Below are 24,378 nucleotides of genomic sequence, written 5' to 3'. Positions count from 1 at the left end.
TTTGGGACAGCCTCCTTCCCCGCCCTCCCACTCAGGGACGAGGGAAAAGATAGGGCAGGGGAAAGGGCAATCTCGGCTTTCTCTCTTCCTCTCTTCCATGTGGTAGGATCATCCTCCAAGTCCTTCTCCTGTGCCTTCCTGAAGTCTTGCTTTGCTTCCGAGCGCAAAGAAGAGCCAGACTTTGGCGAGAAGGACATTTGCAACTCAAGCAAAAAAAACCGGGTCGCTCCTAAAGGATACCAGTAAGTTGGGTTTGTTTTTTTTGTTTTTTTGTCTTTTCTTCTCTCCTTTTGGCTGTTTCATCTTCAAAATCATTGTGGGTGAGACTCCGATGCAAGTGTCAATCTGCTGGTAAGGAACATCAGTTTGCAACTTTCCATTTCAACCTGGTTTCCAGAAATGGCAAGTCGAGCATCTACACCAGGCCTAAGCAAACTTGGGTCCTTCAGGTGTTTTGGACTTCAACTCCCACAATTCCTAACAGCCTCAGGCCCCTTAAGCAGCTGAGGGGGAAAAAGAAAAGGGCCTGGGGCTGTTAGGAAAGCAAACTTGGGCCCTCCAGTTGTTCTGAACTTCAACTCCCACAATTCCTAACAACCTCAGGCCCCTTAAGCAGCTGAGGGAGAAAAGGAAAGGGCCCGAGGCTGTTAGGAATTTATTTATTTACTATATTTATACCTCGCCCTGCTCACCCCGAAGGGGACTCTGGGCGGCTTACAAACTATGGCAAAAATTAATTGCGGGATCGTGCAGATAACATTAGCATTATCTAAAAAGGCGTTTGTTGTACAATATATTCAAAGTTCTATTTTCAGAACTGGGAACTTTTGGAAACAAAACATATTGTAGCACAGCGGATCAATGACTTTTCAGTTTTGTAGCAAAATAAGTAACTGGATTGGGCATCATGCTTATGTTCTCAATTTATAATGCATTCTGCATGGTCCCTCAGGTTGTTGTGTGCCCACCAAGTGGAGAGGGCTCTCTTTCGGCAGTGGATCCAAAAGACTACATTCATATTTGGAAAGAAGTTGAAGTGCAAAACACCCATAACTAATCTACACTGGTGCAGTGGGTTAAACCGCTGAGCTGCTAAACTGGCTAATCGAAAGGTCACAGTTCAAATCTGGGGAACGGTGTGAGCCCCCACTGTTAGCCCCAGCTTCTGCCAACCTAACAGTTCGAAAACATGCAAATGTGAGTAGATCAATAGGTACCACTCTGGCAGGAAGGTAACATTGCTCCATGCAGTCATGCTGGCCACATGACCTTGGCGATGTCTCTGGATAATGCCAGCTCTTTGGCTTAGAAATGGAGAAGAGCACCAACCCCCGGAGTTGGACACAACTGGATTTAATGTCAGGGGAAACCTTTGCCTTTAATCTACACTGAGGAATTGATTCAGTTGACACCACTTTAATTGCCATGGCTCGGTGCTATAGAAGACTTTGGTCTTAATAAAATAATAAAACTTTATATACCGCTCCATCTCCCCGAGGGGACTCAAAGTGATTTCCAAGTAATATCATCAATACATACAGAGTAAACAACATAAAACATAAGATTAACAAAACAATATAAGCATAAAATTGTCACTGTAACACATATATATTAAAAGTATTCCTGCCTGTTCAAGGCAATTTAAAAGGCCGGACTGAGATTAGTGCAAGCTCCAAAATTCTAGGGGGCCCGGGGATTAAGTGCAGTGCTATAGCAGGCAACAACAATAATAGGTACGGGTCTATGGCTGTTCTTCTCTACCAAGGAGTGGTGGGCCCTTCCCAAACCACATATCCCCCATTCTGTAGCATTGAGAGATGGCAATTAAAATTGGTGTCAACTGCATCAATTCCTCAGTGTAGATTAGGCATGGGCAAACTTGGGCCCTCCAAGTGTTTTGGACTTCAACTCCCACAATTCATAACAGCCTCAGGGCCCTTCCTGTTCCCTCTCATCTGCTTAAGGGGCCTGAGGCTCTTAGGAAATTTGGGAGTTGAAGTCCAAAACACATGGAGGGCCAGTGTTTGCCCATGCCTGGTGTAGATGCACTCTTTCTCTTCACCAAAGTGTCAGAAAGCACATCTGCACTGTAGGATATAGGCAGTTTGACTCCACTTTAACTTCTGTGACTCAATGCTATAGAATTAAAGTGGTATCAAAGTGCATTAATTCTCCTGTGTAGATGCAGCTATAAAGTTGGAGGAGAAAGAGATGACTTCCTTTCTCTTCCCCACTTTTTCCCCTGCTCATATTGGGGGACTTTGAAAGACTCAGACCCCAAAGGGCATCTCCATAGTTCCGGTTCCTTTGGCAATTCTGGCAATGATTCAAAGCAGAGAAAGGGGGAGGAATCTCTCTCTTTTTGAATGGTTGCATAGAGGCAACATGAATAAGGATCAGGGCCTGGTATTTTTCCAAGCTATATCTAACACAGGGAAAGTTTAGAAAAACACATTGGGGAAAAAAGAAATGCAGGACTCATTGCTCATGTTTAAATAAATCCCATCTGCTCTTCTGGCTGAGCTGCATCCTTCCCTGGGTTTCCCATTTGGCAGAATGGCTATTTTGCTGAACTTGGGAAACTTGCCCCCCCCCCTTTTTTTTGGAGTACAACTTCCACAAGGTTTCACATTTTGCAACAGGGCCTCTCTCTGCAAATTTACTGTTGTGGCAAGAGCCACTGGTCATGCTTGAATTCTTCAAGCTGATGTTCAAAACGGTTTTCCCCCAAGTTCATATTTCCAGGAATTACCTGGATAGATTTCACCTATGACATAAAGACTGTACAGCAGGCATGGGCAAACTTGGGCCCTCCCTCCAGGTGTTTTAGACTTCAACTCCCACAATTCCTAACAGCTTCAGGCCCTGGGTTGCTGTAGGTTTTTCAAGCTATATGGCCATGTTCTAGAAGCATTTTCTCCTGATGTTTCACCTGCCTCTTGGCCGGCATCCTCAGAGGTTGTGAGGTCTCAGCAGCTGAGGGTGGAAAGGAATGGGTCTGAGGCTGTTAGGAATTGTGGGAGTTGAAGTCCAAAACTTGGAGAGAGGGCCCAAGTTTGCCCATGCATGCTGAAGAGTCTCATTTCATATTGTACTGTTAAAACACTATGGATTAACTTCCAACTGTTATAGCTGCACCCTACGGATTTGTAGTTCGTTTGTTTTTATTGTGTTAGAAGCGACTTGAGATACTGCAAGTTGCTCCTGGTGTGAGAGAATTGGCCATCTACAGAGACGTTGCCCAGAGGATGGCCAAATGTGTTTTCATCCTGCTGGGAGGCTTCCCTCATGTACCCACAAGCTAGAGCTGACAGATAGGAGCTCACCCTGTCTCATGGATTTGAACTGGCAACCTTCAGGTCAGCAACCTAACCTTCAGGTCAGCAGTCCAGCTGACACTAGGGTTTAACCAATTGTGCCACCATGGCTCAATGTGTAGTTTGGTGAGATTCTAGAGGTTCTCAACTTGGGGTCCCCAGATGTTTTTGGCCTACAACTCCCAGAAATCCCAGTCAGCTTACCAGCTGTTAGGGTTTCTGGGAGTTGAAGGCCAAAAACATCTGGGGACCACTAGAGCTTTCCTGCTAAGAGTTTTAAACACCCCTACCTAAACTACTGGCATCCTCAGAGGTTGTGAGGTCTGTTGGAAAGTTGGAAATGTAGTTTGCTTAATTTGTGTACATATGTAATTGAGGAACTAATGATGCCATCTTTTTATGACTACTTTTGTGCCTTACACAAAGCTGCCCGTTAGACAGACCTTAATGATGTGATGGTTTTCTTGCCGTTGAAGCAAGTGACTGAGAAAGTTTGATTTGCCATAGCATAAAGGCATGTGTGTTTCTTTAAAATCAGAAGCCATTTGAACTTACTATCAGATTTTGAATTGCAGATTTCATTTCTCTATTTGGATTCTGTTAAGAATAGAATCATAGAATCAAAGAGTTGGAAAAGACCTCATGGGCCATCCAGTCCAACCCCCTGCCAAGAAGCAGGAATATTGCATTCAAATCACCCCTGACAGATGGCCATCCAGCCTCTGTTTAAAAGCTTCCAAAGAAGGAGCCTCCACCACACTCCGGGGCAGAGAGTTCCACTGCTGAACGGCTCTCACAGTCAGGAAGTTCTTCCTCATGTTCAGATGGAATCTCCTCTCTTGTAGTTTGAAGCCATTGTTCTGCGTCCTAGTCTCCAGGGAAGCAGAAAACAAGCTTGCTCCCTCCTCCCTGTGGCTTCCTCTCACATATTTATACATGGCTATCATATCCCCTCTCAGCCTTCTCTTCTTCAGGCTAAACATGCCCAGCTCCTTAAGCCGCTCCTCATATAAAGGCAGGACTTTCTTTGGGTGCATCTCCACTGTAGAATTAATGCAACTTGATACCACTTTAATTGATGTGGCTCAACGCTATGGAGTCCTGGGATTGCTAGTCTGGTGAGGTGTTCACACTCTGTAGCCCTTCCATACAGCCCTATATCCCAGAATATCTGAGTTCAAAACAGATATTGTGGGATTTTCTGCCTTGATATTCTGGAATATGTGGCTGTGTGGAAGGGCCCTGGTAGTGAAATCAAAGGACCTTTGAAAACTATAACTGCCATATTACATAGCATTGAGCCATGGTAATTAGTGGTGTCAAATTGCTTTAATGTTACCTTTTGTTAAAACAACTACCTAGCAGCAGTGGTTTTACTCTCCCCACTAGTCTTATCCCATGTTAAGATGAACAATTAGTGTAGGAATCTAAGTGTGTATATAGGTGCCTTCAAGTTACCTGTTGACTTATAATGAAACTCATATAGTTTGTTTATTAGGCAAGGAATATAAAGAGGTAGTTTTGCCAGTTCCTGCCTCAGAAATATAGTCCACAATATCTGGTATTCATTGCTGGTCTCCCATCTGGTACTAACCAGAACTCAACCTAGCTTCCAAGATCAGATAGGATTTCATGCCTTCAGGGTATTGAGGTCTTAGAAAGTTGTTAAATGGAAAGAAAGATGTGGTTGGAAAGCAAGTATTTCTGGGAATGAGAACCTGAAAAGCAAGGAATCAACCTTTCTCAATTTAACTGTGTTTTTAAAAACCATGTCTACATATTCTTCTCACCTTTGCTTCTCATCAGATTGTGAGACATTGGCTGGATCTACAGTGCCATATATTGGAGTTTAACTACTGAACTGCATTATATGGGTCTATACCAATCATGGGCAAATTTCAGTCCTCCAGGTGTTTTGGACTTCAACTCCCACAATTCCTGGCCCCAGGCCCCTTCTTTTCCCCCCTCAGCTGCTTAAGTGGCATTCGTGACACTAGGGTGCTTCATTAACTCTGGGTTTTAATGCAAATATTAAAGGGGATATCTAAGTTGCTGAACTTATTTTGGATGGTAGCATTCTGGACTTTACATAGCTCCTTTAAATTTCAGGCCAAAACCAAGAGCAAATTCACCAGTCTGGGTGAAGTGAGGTGTTTTTTAATCACTCACATTAGTAACTCAACTTCTTAAAAACACATCACGAGAATGGATAACTTTATAAACTGAGTAGCAGTAGAATGAGGTGCAGGCTTTCATCATGATATTCCCTATAATTACACCTTCAGGGAAAGATTAAAAACTCAGGTGGCAATGTTACTCCCAGGGAGCAACAGGGTCAGTTTCTAGCCAATGTAATCCCTTCCCTTTGGCAGTCTTTTGTAATGTTAATGGATCTTTCCAGCCCACTCCAAAACACTTTGGATCACAATTCTTTTTTTACAATGCACTGTTGCTGGGATAAGCTGTTTCACCTCCAGCTACTATGTATTATCCCTGTATCTAAATGACTAAATTTTCTCACTAACAAATAAGAAATTCTTCAGAAGCCATTTCCAAGTGCTTTCATTTTCTCCAATATTGTAAAAAATAAACAATATAAATAAAGTACAAAATAAGGACTGGTTTTAAAAAAAACGTGGCTATGGCAAATAGGGTACACTGGGTCATAATCCCCAGACTATGGAGCTCCCTCCTTCAAAATGGTCATGTTATAATCTTCTCATCTCTTTGGATTGAGGCAGTCTAAGGGCCCTTCCAGACAGGATCTGATCCCGCCTTTTCTGTTTATCACAGATTATCTGGGAATATGGACTCATATAACCCAGTTTAAAGTAGAAAACCTGTGATCAGATCCTGGGATATAGGTCCTATCTGGAAGGGTCCAAGATCTGTCTTACTGTTCTTGTGTGCTTTCCAAATTGTTTCCCACCAACAGGTTTTCACAGTTTCTTGACAAGATTTCTTCAGAAGAAATTTGCTGTTGCCTTCCTCTGAGGCTGGGAGAATGTGACTTGCCCAAAATCACCCAGTGGTTTCATGCCTAAATAGTCTCTAGAGTTGCAGCCCAATGCTCAAACCGTGTAAACCATGAGGGCTTCTCCTTACACTGGGCTTTTAAATACCACTTGCAATATTTGTAATGATGTTTTGGTATTCTTGGAGCTGTTGTTTTTGCTTCTGGCTGTAGCTTTTTATCCCTGCTGTTTGATTTTGCATTATGATTTAATTGTATTGCTATAAATCAGTATTTCTCAACCTGTGGGTCCCCAGGTGTTTTGGTCTACAACTTCCAGAAGTCCTAACCAGTTTACCAGCTGTTAGGATTTCTGGGAGTTGAATGCCAAAACATCTGGGGATCCACAGGTTGAGAACTACTGCTAAAAATAATCATTAAGACTATGTATCTACACGGTCTAATAATGAGGTTTAAACTGCATTATATGGTCAATGTAGATCCATATAATCAAGTTTGAACTGCATTGTATGGATCTACACTGACCATATGATGCAGTTTCAACCACATTATTTAGCAGTGTAGATTTGGCCTAAGTTGTTTGTGACAGAAGGTGGAACTTTCCTATTCAATGGCAGCCTTGTTCCTTTCAGGCATTCTTCTTTGACTCATAAGTTATTGGGAGCCTACTCCTGACTGTTTACCCCTTCAAATACATAGGTTCATATTTTTTAAAAGAATATCTCTTTTATACCAGACTACAGCTGAATCTAGAAAATGTTGATGACTGGTTTGAAATTTGGGTTTAGCAATACTTGAATCCTGTTTTGTTTTGCCAATAGCTTGAGGCCAGTTGTTCTATGAATGTGTTCCTCTTGTCTCTGCCTAGTGTATACAACAGCACATTCCTATTTTATGGGAGTTACTCATAACTTTGACTCATAAGTTATTGGGGGCCTACTCCTGACTGTTTACTCCTTCAATTATATAAGTTCATATTTTAAAAAGAAGTATCTCCTTTATACTAGACTACAACTGAATCTAGAAACTGTTGGTGACTGGCTTGAAAGTTGGGCTTAGCACTGCTTGAATCCTGTTTTGTTTTGCCAATAGCTTGAGGCCAGTCATTCTATGAATGTGCTCCTCTTGTCTCTGCCGAGTGCATACAACAGCACATTCCTATTCTATGGGAGTTATGTGATGATAAGGCAGCACTTCGGACAGTGTTTCCTTTGAAACAGATCTTATTGAACTCAGTGGGACTTTCTTCTCTGTGTTAATGTTCACAGAATCAATGTATATATGTATTTGAGATTATAGTACCCTTGACCTGATGTAGAGATGTAGAGGATCTTGTTAGAAATGTTAAAAAGCACAAAATTAAATGGGTTTTACTCTTCCTTCCAAAACCATAGCTCCATTCTTCAACATGCCTTGTGCAGCCATGCACAAAAAGAGAACAATTTGAATAATCAGAATGATGCATGCACAGCAGGTTTCAGTGTTCCTTGCTCAGTGACTAAATTGTCTTCCCATTACATTAGATGGTTGAAAGGTCTTAATTTAAATAGCAGTATCTTCAATCTTTCATAATCCAAGCTAGAAATATTGGTCATGACTAGAGGGTTACTTCTTTTCTCTCTTTGCTGTGGCTGCTTTTCGTGTTGACTAGAAATTCAGCAGACGGTCCTTCCCCATCCCTACATATTTGTTTGTTTGTATTTATATCGCCTCATCCATTGAAGAATACAAGACCAATTCCTGCCTCAAGCAATTTATATTTTGGAGAGAAGTAGAGAAAAGGGAAGTGGAGGAATGAAGCAGGCTTGGGGATGAACCAGGGAGGAACATGAAAGTGGAATCATCTTCATATTCATTCACTGAATTGCAGTTTGAGTAACAGCAGTACATGGGAATAAGGCTGTGCGCCAAAGGCATCAAATTGTTACACATCTGTCAAAGTCACAAGAGTGTTGCTAGAGCAAAAGAAAGAACCCTAATGCAACTGACTTTGCTGAAAGGAAGCCCTGTGTCATGCAGCAAAGCTGATTGCTTCCTTTTAGAATTCTTCATATAACCCATTTCCATGTAAACCCCATTGCTAAAAATAGTGGTGTTGTGGGAAGATTTCGGAATCCACCCACCTAATGAATGAATGGGACATTACTGGTAGGAGTCATTGAATTGAGATGGATAGTAGATGAAATCTGGGCAGCATCATATGCAGCCATAGTAATTACATTTGTCAATAAAGCCTTCTCAGATAGCAATGACCATTTTTATAAAATTAAACAGTAGTGACGGCATTTTTCCATGTCATGAGTATGAGTCTTGCTTCTTTCACAATCCTAAATGAACCAATTACTTCTGCTTTAAGGGCATTGCTTACCATGAAATCTGGAAATGTTGTACTTTATTCATGTTGGTCTTTATTGTTCATAGTATTACATGATGACTGTCATGATCTTAATGGCCCAGTTCCTGACTTTTCCCACTCCCAACATCCTTCTAAGGGACTTTGGAACGTTATCTTATGTGAGGCTCTATGGTCAGAGATCCCTCATCCCTGGTCATAATTGAATGCCTATGAAAAGTAAAGAGTTGTAGTATTGGAAAGGACAGTAGAGATGATTGGATCCAACAGTGCATAACTCTATAACTGAAGCATTTGGGACAGAAGGCCATCCAAAATCTGAGAATCTACCTACTTTCTGAAGTAGTCTGTAACCATGCAAACAGTACTTACCATCACCTATGTTCTTCCTAATGTTTAATTGGCATCTGCCTTTGAAGCATTGGTTCAGGCCCTTCCCTCCTAAACAGCAGAAAACAAGTTTGCGCTATCTTTCACCTGATAGCTCTTCAGATGTTTGAAGATATCACTCACTTCAAATCTTCATCTTATCTTCCCCTGCCCAACATGTTTATTCTTTCTCATGGGCCTTGGTTTCTAGATCCTTTATTGTCTTGCTACTTGTTGTAAGATTAACCACGGGGAACTTATCAACTGCCTTTCTGAAATCAGGATCTGTTTCACTCACAGCATTTCCCTGATTTGCCAGCTTGTAACTCTTTTTAAAAAGTTGAAAAAGGTGAGAAGTTTAGAGTGCATCTACATTAGTGTTTCTCAATCTTCCCAATGACATGACCCCTTAATATAGTTCCTCATGTTGTGGTGACCCCCAACCATAAAATTATTTTTGTTGCTACTTCATAACTATAATTTTGGTACTGTTATGAATTGTAATGTAAATATTTGATATGCAGGATGCATTTTCATTCACCGGACCAAATTTGACAAAATAGAATACCTGAAATAGCTCAAATTATGAATACTGGTGGGGTTGGGGAGAATTGATTTTGTTATAGCTGCACTCTGAACTTCACCAATGATGGAATTGAACCATACTTGGCACACAGAACTCCCATGACTAACAGAAAATACTGGAACCGTTTGATGAGCATTGACCTTAAGTTTTGGAGTTGTAATTCACCTACATCCAGAGGGCACTGTGGACTCAAACAATGATAGATCTGGACCAAACTTGGCATGAATACTCAATATGCTCAAATGTGAGCACTGGTGGAGTTTGGGGAAAAAAGACCTTGTCATTTTGGGAGTTGTAGTTGCTGGGATTTATAGTTCACCTACAATCAAAGAGCATTCTGAATCCCACCAATGATAGAACTGGGCCAAACTTCCCACACAGAACCCCCGAGCCCCTCCCATCTCACACGCTTCACCTCACCCACACATGCGTACCACGCTGCCATGTGCCAAGCACACCTGCTCTCCCCTCCCCACTTGGAGTCTCAGAAATACCCTTCTCCTTGACTGAGAGGCCAGCCAATCACAACAGGAGGGCTTTTGGTGGGAGGATTCGCTGTCTGTTTCCAAAAAGAAAGAGGAGGGCAGGCAGAGCAATCTTGGATCTTCGGCTTTCCCTGCCAAAAGGGTTCATTAAAAATATATGTTTTCTGATGGTCTTTGGCAACCGCTCTGAAACCCCCTCGCGACCCCTCAGGGGTCCCGACCCCCAGGTTGAGAAATGCTGATTTACACTATAAAGTTAATGCAGTTTGACACTACTTTAACTGCCATGGCTCAATGCTATGGAAACCTGGGATTTACAATTTAGTGAGACACCAGCACTCTTTGGCAACGAAGACTAAAGATATTTGGCAACGAAGACCACAACACCCAGTATTGAGCCCCTGCAATTAAAGTGGTACCAATCTGCACAAATTCTAAAATGATTTGGTCTTGAAAGACTCATGCTGGCTTTTTCTAATACAATAGAACAAGTTTTGCAGTCTTGTTATGACAAAGAGGTTTATTTTAGCATGTACCTTTGTGGATTTGTTTTAGGTCTTAAGGGTGCCCCAAAAATCTTTGTTCTAGGTAATACTTCCATTTGAAACCTGGGTGATAGTTATACTGAACCTGGATATCTAGTATTATTGTCTTTGCATGTATTGGGCCAAGATGAAATAATTCCTAACTGGCACTCACGTGGCCTAATTAAATATTTCAGGGAACACAAGACTATGCCAACTTCTTTCTCTATTATTTCTATTTTAGGGATGGGCAACCCTAGCTAGAAAGAGAATGCAAGATACAGCTGTGAGTGAAAGGCTTGGACTCAAGAAGAAATAGGAGCAATGATGTATCAACAGAGAAGCCTTTAGCTAAACAATAGTGCAATGTGGTGCCTTCTCTTGTGCGGAGCACCAGCGTTAATTGGTTTCTTTAGAGTTCTTTTAGTGACAATTATCGTCTTCTCAGCTGTATATAAAAGATGATCCCAGTCCTCTCTCCTTTCACTGCAGCAGCATAAATGTGGGAATTATTGACCATGGGGAAGCAAGTGGGAGAAAGGCACAGATGTGCATTTATTTATTTAAGTCATTTATACATTGCTTCATCAAAACCAAGGATCTCTGGTCATTTTCCAACTTAAAGAATAAAATACAGAATTAAAGCACAGCGGTCAACAATTGAATGGAGCGGAGGACAGTATGGGTATAAGCAAAGAATAAGATCAGCAAAATAGTTTCTTAGGCTAGACTAAGTTTAAATAACATGTCATCTTTTTATAATGGTTTTAGCCATTGCTCTTAGTTGCTTTTATTTAACGTCAAATTTATATTATTATATTCGTACAGGTTATTTAATTTCTTACTGTCGGTTATTTTGTCTGATGTTGTTTAATATGATTTTTCCTGATGTAATTTGTCTGAATGTCTTTCCCTTTTTGCCACTGAAAGTTTGCCATACATTTGGGGAGATAGGGCTGTCAATAAATAAATTATTGTTGTTATTATTATTATTATTATTATTATTTTAGATAAACATTTCAAGACAGCTTAAACAAGAAAATGGGGGTGACTTTTACAATTAATTGTGTCATTACACGGATACCAGATAAGCCTCCCTAGAAAGAATATCCCACTTTCAGAGTCCCACTGTGGAAAAGGCTCTTACTAGAAGCTACTCAACTCGTAATGTATGCTATGAACTTTGTAACTCTAAAATCCATTGTAAAATTTAAAAATCATGGTGAAATTAAAGGTTGGTCTTGTGCATAATTCTGAAACCCTGCTAGGAAGAGGAACTGACCAAACTGGAAAACAAATTAAATTCGGTCCACTAGATTGTGTGTTTTGTGTGTGTAAGCGCATTTAAGTAGCCTATCAATGGCAGACCAATTAATTTCAAATGATTTTTAGGGCAAGAAATACTCAGTTGGTTTGACATGGCTTCTGGAATTTAGTCTACTGCACCTGGTATTCATTGGTGGTCTCCCATCCAAATAATAACCTAGCCTGACCCTGCTTAGGTTTCAAGACCAGACAGGATCTAGTGCATTTTTAGATTTGTGTCAACCAAATCACAAATTATAGAAAATTGATTGTCGAATTTATGAGCAAAAAGTCCCACATACCTCAAGAGAGTTCTTAAAATTTATAAATAGAAACAGTTTTGTTATATTTACCTATTACTTCTTTCATAGTGATGCACTAAAAGAGGGTTAACCAGCTGACATCATGTGCATTTGTGGTATTGTATTATATGTACATATGTGTGCTTCAGACACAAGATGTTGATTCCTGTTACTCTTGTCTCTCACCTCCCTTTAGATTACATCCATGAGTTCAAGTAAAAGAGTGGATTTGAAGATCATTATCATTGGAGCTTTAGGGTAAGCAGCACTCTTTGTTTTTGACAATGTTAAAAAATCCTCAGGAGAGACTTACTTCCTCTCTCAATTACAATTCTTTTCTTCTCTGGTTGACCTTTGTATGGCACAGCGCTGATTATATCTCTGTTGCTGTATGGCTTCAATTCATTTACAGATTATCACCAGCACCTCCAAGGCAAACCTATTATGGGTTTTCTTGGCAGCATTTGCTCAGAAGAGGTTTGCCATTGCCTTCTTCTGAACCTGAGAGAAGGTGACTTGAGTTTGCATGGAAACGTGGGGAATCAAACCCTGGTATCTAGTCATCATCCAACATTCAAAACATTACACCACAATTGTTCTGATTAAATTTGTATTCTCTAAAGCACTGGTTCTCAACTTTGGCCTTCCAGATGTTTTGGGCCTCAACTACCAGAAGCCCCAATTAGTATGGCCAATAGTTGGGAATTCTGGGAACTAAAGTTTAAAGTATCTGAAAGAATCTGGAAGTCCAAAGGCTGGGAACTGCTGCTCTAAAGGAACTCAGGGAAACGGAAATTTCTCTATTCATTTTCCCCATATAACATCCCTTTGGGGTAGATTAGGCTAAGAGCAAGAGAAAGAATGGCTACATAGTCCCAGGGCCTCATCACACTAGAGAACAAATCCACTTAAAATCCGGTTTCTGCCTCCTGCAGAATTCTGGGGTTTGTAGTTTAGGGAGGAGCCTTTAACAGCCTCACTAAACTACAAACCCCAGAATTCTGCAGGAGGCAAAAACTGGATTTTAAGTGGATTTTTCTCTCTAGTGTGATGAAAACACCACTCTCACATCTCAATGTCCCAGTTGCATGTTGCATTACCTCTTGGAATTGTCTGTGGGGTGAAGATCCCTATTTGTAAAACCTTTTAATGAAGAAGCTGAAATTTATTATTGACTTCAAGTCATTTTGGATACATGGCAACCTTAAAGTGAACTTCTCAAGAGGTTTTCTTGGCAAGATTTGTTCAGAGGGAATTTGCCATTGCTTTCCTTTAAAAGCTTGGGAGGGTATGATATATATTATCAAATAACATATTGTGACAAAATCATATTTTAGTCTTGAGAGTTGGACATTCTTAGATGCAGCTGTAAATTTCTTATCCTCAAAACCTAAATAAAAGTCGTGACAATAAGAGCAGAGAATCAATAAAACTAATGGGAAATAGTAAGACAATGTATTCATTCCAAAGCCTAGTGCGGTTAGTTTGCCCTATTCTCAAATGCTGGGAGTTAAGCTATTGTCTCCCATTTTGTTTGGTGTTGATATATGGGAGCATTGGAGTATATAAAAAGTAATAATGGAAAAATAGTAAGTTATTGAGAACAATACTGGGTGCAGCAATGCGGTCTTTTTAATAAGGCTTCTGGGTACTTTGGTTGACAAGTCAGGAAAAATTCCCATGACTTAAGGTACTGTATAAGTCCTCTGTGAAAACATCCATTAGAATTCACTCTCACATGATTAGTAGTTGCTAGCCTGGCAGGAAATTGAATTTCTGCTTCCTGACTTTAGTAGAAATGACACATTACTAGCTAGTGATTTTTTTCCAGATAATATTTACAGATGTTTTAAAGGGAAATTGACATATTTATTCTCCCCTTTTTCACTGCCTGATGATTTGGCAACAGATTGATTGACTGATCTATAATGATCCATGACATATGACATACATCTGACAATAGCCCACAGTCAAGGTCTGCATTCAAAAGATTTGATACAGACTATGGATTTCATTGTGCCATATCTAGTTGTAATTATCTACAGGCAAAACAGCCCAGTGGTTGCTCTTTCTTATGAAGACCTGCTAAATTCAGGGAACTGTTCAATGTTGGCACATGCGCAGTATCCATAGGAAATTTAATACTGCAGGAAATTGATAACAAGAAGCTATGGGAATACATTTCACACAGTGGAAAAGATTAAAGTTGCACAAACCTTTCAAAAGGTCAGTTTTCCTGTATTTGCCCTTGTAAGCTGAAGCACAATGTCAGCGAGACCTAAAGACCAGCTAATGGCATTTCCAACCAAAGAGCAACATTTGTTTCTTGACAGTCATGGTTGATTGAAGGTGTTTTAATGAACCTGGGCTTTGAAAGGTTGCACTTATCATTGTTACATAGGAAGCCTCCTCAAGCCCAAGGTGGTTGCCTGCTTCATGTACCTCTAGCGTGCTTCTTCCATCTACAAAGCGGGACCATGTTATCAGAAGCAACTGTGACATTATCATATAAGGCAGAATCATCAGGCTGTCATAAGGTTTAGATCAAGACTAGCCCATTTTCAAGGACTGTATTTTTCATTCTGGGATCTTTTGTAGAGCTACATCATCATCATCATCATAATTGTATTTACTTTTATCCTGCTTTACTCCCATAAATGGAAATCAAAGCAGTGAACAAAATAGAAAAAACAAACTACATAATACAGAAAACCATCATCTCAGCAAGCCAACATATAAATAATAAATCAATATATTGCATAAAACACAGATTACATAATATAAATTGCATAAAAACAATCACATATTTCATTATCATAAAATCCCTATACCTCAGGCCACTGAGGTTGTCCTAAAATGTTGAAACATTAAACTAAATGTCTCAGAGCTCCAAGTCTTAGGCCATGTGAGCCTTGACTGACCGAGATAAGCTGTTTTTCTGTGTTGTTGGGGAAGGCCTGCTTCGATAGAAAGGTTTTCACCTGGGAGTGAAAGACCAATAATGAAATAGCTGAACACACCTCCTTGTAGAGGGAGTTCCAAAGTCATGGGTCCACCACTGAAAAGGCCCTCGCTCTTGTTCCCACCAACTATAACAACAACAATAACAACAACAATAACAACAACAACAACTTTATTTATACCCTGCCTCCTTGGGGCAGCTCACAACACAAAAACAATACACATCATATCAAACAAAAGGTTGTAGATCAAAAACAAAACACAATAAATTAAGGATAAAACAATGAAAGTAGCTCATGGCCATTAGGCCCATCAGTATAAATATCAAACAGTTTAAAAACATATAGCAGTTATAGATCTTGAGAAAGCTGGGTTAGTCAATGATACCTATAAAAACTAAGCGAACAGTACTAATATTTGAAAAAGACTGTTTTATTATATTCAGTGGTTAAGCCTTTGGTTTGGAAAAATGATACACTGAGGATGCATGATTTCATTGGTGCATGTGGCCTCTCCACTATTTCACACGTAAGGTACAGAGTTTTGTTGTATCTTAGAGATACATCTCCTTTAAATTCCAGTCCATTTCTTCTGTCTTCTAAAGTTTATGTCAAATAAAAGTAGTACCATATTAAGGAATCACAAGACTTTGTTTATATTCCAACGAACTAACAGAGCTACTGCCTGCCTCCATGAAAATTGGGTTCTTGATTCTTGTGGCTGAACAATTTCAGGTGTTGAGTTTTTTCATGCATACTTTTCCATACGAAGGTGATTCTTGGATTGCAGATAAGCAGTTTGCCTCTAGAGCCATATGCTTTTGAGACTTTGCTAGCATGGCAGAGGCTGCCAGAGCCGATGATCCACTGGCATATCTTTTGAAAGTTGAATGCCACTGCCATGCCACAATAGTGGGCAATTAATCACAACTTCATTTATTCTGGTGACACAGAATAGAAATGGTTACATAATGTTATATTATTTTAAACTTTAAATTTTAATATAGTAGCTTGTTTAATTGCTTTTAACATTTATTACTATTCTTTAATTCATGTACCTTGTTTTAATTCATGTTGCAAGCTGCCTGGGAACACCCACAGTTGAAAAGTATAAACCACTATAATAATAATAATAATAATAATAATAATTTATTTATTTATTTATTTATTTTTATACCCCCGCCACCATCTCTCCTAGGGGACTCGGGGCGGCTTAGAAAGAGACAAGTCCAAAAATTACAGATAAAAACAGAGACACAATTAAAATCAATCAAATAAAAATAATAAAACAAACTCAGTCATAAATAACATTATAAAAAATATGGCTGAGATAGAGATCATAGCTGTGTTCAGGCTCAATGAGTGCAATAATTCCTAAAAGGAGCCCATGGAAAGTGTGGAAATCAAATGAACAGGGGCTAGGGAATACCATTGGCAAAAGTGTCGAGGTAGCCAATAAAAGTGCCAAAGTAAAGCACAGAACTTAAAGTAGGGACAGTATAGTTTTCTGGTGAACTGCCTAATCAAAGACACAGCGGAACATCCAGGTTTTTAATTCCCTCCAAAAGGAAGACAACGTGGGAGCCTGTCTGGTCTCCCTAGGGAGGGAGTTCCAAAGCTGGGAGGCCACCACCGAAAGGCCCTCTCCCTTGTCCCCACCCACCGCGTTTGAGACGGTGGCTGAAGAGAGAGCAGAGCCTCCCCAGATGATCTCAGGATACACACTGGTTCATAGGGGAAGATGCAATTGCAAAGATAGGCAGGTCCCAAACAGTTTAAGGCTTTGTAGGTGATCACCAGCGCCATGAATTGGGACCGGAAATTTATTGGAAGCCAGTGGAGGTGTTTAAACAGGGGGGTTGACTGTTCCCTGTAACTGGCTCCCCTAAGCAGCCTGGCTGCAGATGTTTGGACCAACTGTAGTTTCTGGGCAGTCTTCAAACGCAGCCCCATGTAGAGTGTTATCATCACTAGGCCTGCAGTAACACTTCTTTTTCTATGTTTCTGCTTTCTCTCTAGTGTAGGGAAAACCTCTCTCCTCCACCAGTATGTTCACAAGAAATTTTATGAAGACTACCGAACTACCCTTGGAGCCAGTATCCTGACAAAAATGGTGGCTGTGGACCATACGCCACTAAAATTGCAGGTGAGAGAAAGCATAAAATAATGCTTCTTATCTCCGGTTGTATTTTCAGGCAGATGTTTACAGCTGAGTCCCATACACTGTTATGAAATGAAAGTGATTGTTAACATTCCTCTCTTGACAGCAAATTTCCCAGATGATTAAGTCTGTGGTATTAACATCTAACCTTTCACTAAGCATTTCTTGCTTTGTTAGTGAGTGTAGTCTTCTATGCCCCTTGCTTCTCGTACTGGGGAGATTACAAAAGGTTTATCATTAGCTTGAATTTGGTTCACTTTTGAAAGGAGATCAATGTTGCCTTACTGACTTTTTCAATAATACATGATGTATTTACAAATACGTATGTTGAGCATTGTGTGTGAGAGAGTTAAAATACACTGAGTAATTGTTGTCAGACCTACAAGGAGACAGCCTGTATCTGCAGGGCACTGTTAATTTTTTCCGAGCTCCAAGTTCAGTGCTCTCTGCCCCTGCCTCAAAGAAGGCACTGTCCTTTTGTTTCCTCCTTACTATAAGCACAAAAGCACACATTGCTTTATGCCCCCCTACTCTTTAACCACTATAGGCAGGATATGGATTGGATTCTCTTTATAAAATATTGTGAGACTTGTTAGATCATTGTTTTTAAATTATAAATTGCAAGCAGGGGATGGCTGAACCCCACTGAGCCCAAAGAATGGAGGGAAGGTGCAGGTGTCTTACCTTCCAGGTTAGGGTCTGTCTGGGAAACATACACTCTCCCTTTCTTTTTTGCACAACTCCCATATCTCACTGTGTGTATGTGCCTTCAAGTCACCTGTTGACTTATGGTGACCCCCATGAATTTTGTAAGAATTTTCTTTGCATGACATCTAAAGAACCTTGCTTTGGAAAAATACAAAAGTCCTCGTGGAGAGAGGCAAGGGGAAAGCTACCTGGCAGAATATAATTATCATTCTGTTTTTGTAACAAGACACCACATGTATGGAACCACCTCTTATAGCAGGTGGTTCCATACATATAGCTCACAGCTCTTCTCAATTTGCTCTCTGTAAGCTGAAAACTTACACTCACAGCATCATTATTCCTTTTTTGTCCTTTTGAGTCAGAAAAGAACAAAGAAAATCATTGGAACACCAGGGTTTTTTTGGACTTTCCGGCATTGGTTGCTTTCCCTCTCAACTAAAGACAAAAATACTTACTTCTTAGGCAGTCCTCGTAGGTTGAGGATGATTGTCTTCAGATGTGGTGCCTTGGCGGTGGGTCCGTAGGTGACTGTGCAGACCTATTCTTTATCCGCATGTTCTCCTGCAGTGAGGACATTGGTTTCCAGATGGAAAGTCAGAGTTGGCTTGACGTTCTTTCCTCTTGGCACATTTCTCCCTTTTTGAATTCTGCAGCACTGCTGGTCACAGCTGACCTCCAGTTAGAGCGCTCAAGGGCCAGGGCTTCCCAGTTCTCGGTGTCTATGCCACAGTTTTTGAGGTTGGCTTTAAGCCCATCTTTAAATCTCATCTTTAAAAGACAAAAGTATGGCAACAGTGATTCTTGTTGGGTTTTTTTAACGAGTAGTCTGAAACCCCCAGTTAAGGAAACCTGTAGTGGAGCTGGGTGATTTCTTGCCAGTGATCGGAGAGATAATGACTGAAATCCTATCATTAGTCCTGAATAGACTAAATACGTTGAATCAATGGAACTGATCTATGTGTTGACTCAGCATTCAATATTCCAGTCAACTAACAAACAGGGTTGCTGATCAATATTTGTATCAAAGCAGAGGAACTGTTTTGTTTCACAACAGCACATCTGAAGTGGTATTGAGATTACTAATAATAATGATTATTTGCTCACCTTCTTTTAGATTTGGGACACTGGAGGACAGGAACGATTCAGGTCCATGGTATCCACATTCTACAAAGGTTCGGATGGATGCATGCTGGCCTTTGATGTGACAGATATAGATTCCTTTGAATGTTTGGATGACTGGAGAGAAGACTTTCTGCAGAAAGTGATCCCTACAGAGGAAGGCTTCCCAATGGTCGTATTGGGGAATAAAATTGATTTGCAGGACCGACAGGTAAGAGAAGAGAATGGGAGGAACCAATTTTTCTTGAAGTAGAAATATTGCAAATCATGCTGGGATCATTCCTGAATCTAGATAGCTATGTCAGAAGTATTTCCAGCCCTCTTTTAGGCTGTTGATCCAGCTTTCCTCATTGCTTCAGATTTTCCAGGCATTTCACAGAATTTCAGGTATCTCAGTAGTGGTCCTGGTGTTTTTGAGGCGTGGTATGATCCAGTGTCTGTACGTCAAACAGAGACCCACCATAATAGCATCACTGGCAAGACTGGCAAAGCCTTTGCTGGTGACCTTGTTGTGGCCTCATTAGAAGCACCAGCAAGGCTATTTCAGGAAGGGAAGGGAAGGAAAAGGAAAAAGATGGGAGGTGGGGGAAGAAAGAGAAAGGAAAGGAGAAAAGGTATGAGGGAAGGGAAAGTGAAAGAAGGAATGAAAGCAGCAGGGCAGCAGCCCTGCCAACACCCATGCAACACTGAATAGATATTCTCCATAAATAAAAAAGTTATCCATCAAATGGCATTGTCTCCTTATAGCTACCCATCCTTCCATTCATTAATGGGAGCAGATAGGAATATCCCAATTCTACTAATTATTGAAAGGAAAGGTCCTCCTAATAAAGAAAGTTTTAAAGACATTTCTTTCATCTTGCAGGTGTCCAAAGAGACAGCTTCTTTGTGGTGCAAAGAAAAAGACATTGCATACTTTGAAGTTAGTGCCAAGAATGACATCAATGTAGTGAATGCCTTTGACACATTGGCAAGACAAGCTCTATCAAGGGTAAGTGGCAGCATCACCTATAAAAAATGTTATTGTCAAATACTATCTGTAATTCACAAAGCCAAATATAGTAATTGTTAATTTCCATTGTTTTTGTTACCAGAGATTAACATAGGTGCTTTGCTAGATAGTGGTAAAAATAAAGTGTGATGGGTTAAGAAAGAATCATGACAAGAATCATGAGAGCAGAAGTAGATTCAGGTCTCCTCATGCTTACAATCAAGGTGTTGTTGTTGTTGTTTCTTATTGTGGTCCTTCAAGTTAATTCTGATTTAAGAGAAACCATCAAGAGTATTGAGGGAGGAGGACAACATTTATTGTGAGGAGCTTTGCCATTGCCTTCCTCTGAGGCTGAGGCAGTGTGACTAGCCCAAGGAAATCTAGTGGGTTTCCATGGATGACTAGTGATTCAAATTGTAGCCTCTCAGAGTCTTAGGTCCCCATCTATATTGAACACTTAATGCAGTTCAAGACTAACTTCAGACTGTAGGAGCCAGACAACAAACTTCCTCAAAAGCACTCAAAAGAAAGCCTTTAATGCGTATCAGAGCTCTGTGGTCTGTGTAATCACCATCCAGGCCTCAAACTGGTTTCAGAATGTCCTATGTAATCATCTGCAGTGAGAACATTTTCTTCAATACCACTTTGAAGCTGCATTAAATGGTCAGTGTAGATGATCCCTTAGTCCAACACTAAAACAACTATCTCCTACTTGCTCTTTCAGACCTTGCTTTGCAGGAATCCCACCCTTTACTCTTTAATAGAATTTCCCTAGAAAAATAGTGTAAGTCGTAGTGAAGAAAATGAGGAATACAAATGGCGAGTAATGTCATAGGAAACCTCTGTAAAATGCAGTCATCAAGGTAGAAATTATAGTATCTGAAACTCATCTAAAACTATCATAAATGGTTGATCACTTCCTTAGTATTTCTTACACAGGGCCCTCTTCTCCACTCTTTGCTGTGCAGCAAAACAGCACTGATAAAACATTTCTGATACCTCTTTTAAATTTTACTTTTGGGTTGCTGTGAGTTTTCCAGGCTGTATGGCCATGTTCAAGAAGCATTCTCTCCTGACGTTTCGCCCATGTCTATGGCAGGCATCCCCAGAGATTGTGAGGTCATTTTACTTTTGTTTGCAACAAAGATTGTATTAACTGTTGCTATATTTCAATCTTCTAAGATGCAAGCCCTAGAAATAAGAGGTGATTGTGTGACAGTAAGGTGAAAAAACAGATATACTCTGTTCAAAATCATGATTTACGTGGCAACGACTACAAGCTCATGAGCTGGATTGTGTGTTTCTTGGTAAATAAAGCTGAAGAGTTTGCTTAATTATCCTGAACTTTTACTATCTAATATAAAAAGAAAGAACCAATGCATCCTCCAATAAAACTACAGCTCATTAAAACTGAAGACAGCAGCAATTTGCTTAGGGGGAAAAAAAATCTAGCCAACAGCTATCGTCTGCTGTAGCATCTCAAAACTCTTTTTGCTTTCCTTCTTCTGTTATCCTCCTACAAAGATCTCTACATTCTGATGCTTAAACATACTTCTCCCCAAAATAACCCTGAAGTGCAGCTCTTCTGAGAGGTCCCCGTGGGAGTGAAAGAAACAACACAACCAGCTTTGAAACTGTAGCTTCCGTATGGATTAGGGCAAGCAAATGATGGTTTTATACATTGAGAAAAAGTAATTTATATATTTCAAGGAATGTTTTAAAGAGCAAGAGAGAATAACTAGATTTCTACATTGAGAGTAAATGGTGCCCTCTTGTGATCAGTAAAATAATAGCAAAGGTGGAGTATAATAAGAGTAAGCTTGATTCTGCAGTTTAGCAGCAGTCTTGTTTTATCTGGGTATTTCCCTTGATGTCCAATGCAAATATATTTGGGCCTGTGTTGTTTCTTCAGAGTGCAAAACTCTATACAGAAATTGTGGTAAACAGAATGAAAGCGGGAAATTGAAAAAATAGAACTTTTAAAAAATATAATTCTATACACATTCTTGAAATGTGACAGGATGCAAAAACAGAAATCCTTGTTGTTTAAAAACTCTGCTGAAATTAGTACTTTGAGACTACTTTAAGAAAAAGCAGGGCATAAATAAACATAAAAATGCTATGTACCATGATTTTTTTTCTCCCTGGGTTATAAATGTCATTTCCTAATTGGTTCTATCATAAAAACATTAAAAAGGTTAATTAAGCTGCAGAAACGTTTTTGTGGGACATCCTTCAGCACATTTTGCTATAGTTTTTCAATGAATGCCTCATCCAGTCTCAACCAATTCAACATAGTTTGTGGCAGCCACAAAAACGAAGTTTCTGAAGCATAACAACTGTTTTCAATTTAAGAACCACACAATTAAACCAAAAATAACATTTTCAAACCAGGAACAAGATTTTTTCAAAATTTTTACATAGTGTAATCAACCTACAAATGATGATAGCCTTTAAATGTTTTGATACACCAGTGTGTAGGTAGGTCTGAAGTAATAGGACTTTGCAAAATAAATTTAATGCTTAGGCATTGTTAATCACAGAGTTAATAGCTGCCTTGAATCGCACCCCAGGAGAAAGGCAGCAAATGCATTCAGTAAACAAACAAACAAAGCTTTGCCCCTTTTATCTCTGAGAGATTTATGTTTATCGTCTTATGTTTAATCTTGAAGCACAGTGAATGAGATAAGCCATTTCTAGCCATAGGGTGTCACTGTCTACACAGGCTATTGTATAGAGTAAAGCAACTGAAAGAGTTTCATTCCACGATGTAGTTCCCATCTCTGACCAGTGCAAGCCTTCTTGTGCAGTACAGCAAAAAAATTGCTTTTAGTAAGGCAAAGACCTTAATATCATAGCAGTAGTTTTTAAGTTTGGGGTAATAGTGGACAACAGTGTTGCGGCTCTCTTTCGGTGAAAGAATAGTCTTGGCCGGCATCATCACCAATTCATTGCCAAAGGATTGGTGAAAAGTGCCAGGTTACTGTTTAGTAAGGCATTTTCTCCCTTACTATTTCATATACCATCATATCTGTGATTATTCCCTGCAGCTCTAAGCCTTGAACTTTTATCTATAACATTCTTCCTGGGATCTGGCACTCAGGTCCTGGTGTGACCACTGTACTGCACAAGTGGTCACATCAGAGCCCAAGTACCAGATCCCAGGAATGTAATTAAGCATGGACTGCCCTCTTTGTTAATTACTCATATAAAACATCTAGACAGGAATACAAAATAAAATATTAAATCTTTATAAATAAAATAAACATCTAGTCTTAGTTCTATAGACAGTACACCATTAATACTGTTTCCAGTGAAGTAATGCTTCTCCCTAAACTCTTTAAATACCCCCAAAACCCTATTCAGATTTTCCTCATTCTTCCATTCCTAACTGACACTTTCTAACATATCTTCCCAAGATTTATTTCATTCTTATCTGTTTCTCACTGTTTCTAACTGGCCCTATCTAGCTCTTTTTAAAGAGAAGCCTTTTGTGTGATGCACTACATGCAGATGACATGTATATTGAATGGCTCTTACAAAGGTGAAGAACATGTGGCCTTCCAGATGTTGATCCACTCCCACATGTTTTCCTGGACTGCATCTTAGATAGAATCATAGAGTTGAATGAGACCATAAGGGCCATCTTGCTCTGCTTGTCAGTTTTTCTGAGGCAACTGTCTATGCGCTTGATGAACTTCTAGCTTAATCAGGCGAGATAGTTTATGTGTTTGCCTTACTGGGAAATTCTGGGATTTCAGATCCACATTTATGCTGTTTTTATATTTTTCCTTTCAGTACAAAGGGATCATTGAGAACTACCTAACGGATTCTATAAAACTCACCCCCAATGATGAGCCCAAGAAAAAATGCTGCTGAGATGCCATTTGGAGAGATGAGACATTTCCATTCAATCCAAAGGTTGCTGCAAGGGACAGAGAACAGGCACAACTGCAAACAACTCCCTTCTTGAGCCTTGTCCATCACGGATGGCGGAATAACTGGAGGAATCTCATCCCATGTGCCAGAAAAAAAATGAAAAAGACTACAGATAATTACTGGACATGCAAATCACCCTGAAGTCTCCAGATAATGTTAAAACAGCTGAATCGCTTGGTGGACCTGCCCATTACTGTTTCGTTCAAGCATTTATGAGTTGCCATTTCAAAATTCAAACTCATTCATCAAAATACCTCTATGACATTACTTGATTAATTGGCTTGG

At 39.9% G+C, this 24,378-nt stretch overlaps 1 protein-coding gene across 1 annotated transcript; it reads left to right on the top strand.

Moving 5' to 3' along the window:
• Nucleotides 1-24,247, top strand: RAB7B (RAB7B, member RAS oncogene family). Its single transcript, XM_067468054.1, has 6 exons — nt 1-242; nt 12,412-12,473; nt 17,195-17,321; nt 19,159-19,374; nt 20,029-20,154; nt 23,953-24,247. Exons 2-6 carry the CDS (start codon nt 12,421-12,423, stop codon nt 24,031-24,033), a joined length of 603 nt encoding a protein of 200 aa, XP_067324155.1. The 5' UTR covers nt 1-242; nt 12,412-12,420; the 3' UTR covers nt 24,034-24,247.
• Nucleotides 24,248-24,378: the final 131 nt, after the last annotated feature.

This window comes from Anolis sagrei, chromosome 4 (assembly GCF_037176765.1).
Source record: "Anolis sagrei isolate rAnoSag1 chromosome 4, rAnoSag1.mat, whole genome shotgun sequence".
Taxonomy (NCBI): Eukaryota; Metazoa; Chordata; class Lepidosauria; order Squamata; family Dactyloidae; genus Anolis; species Anolis sagrei.
This window is presented reverse-complemented; position numbering and strand designations above follow the sequence as displayed.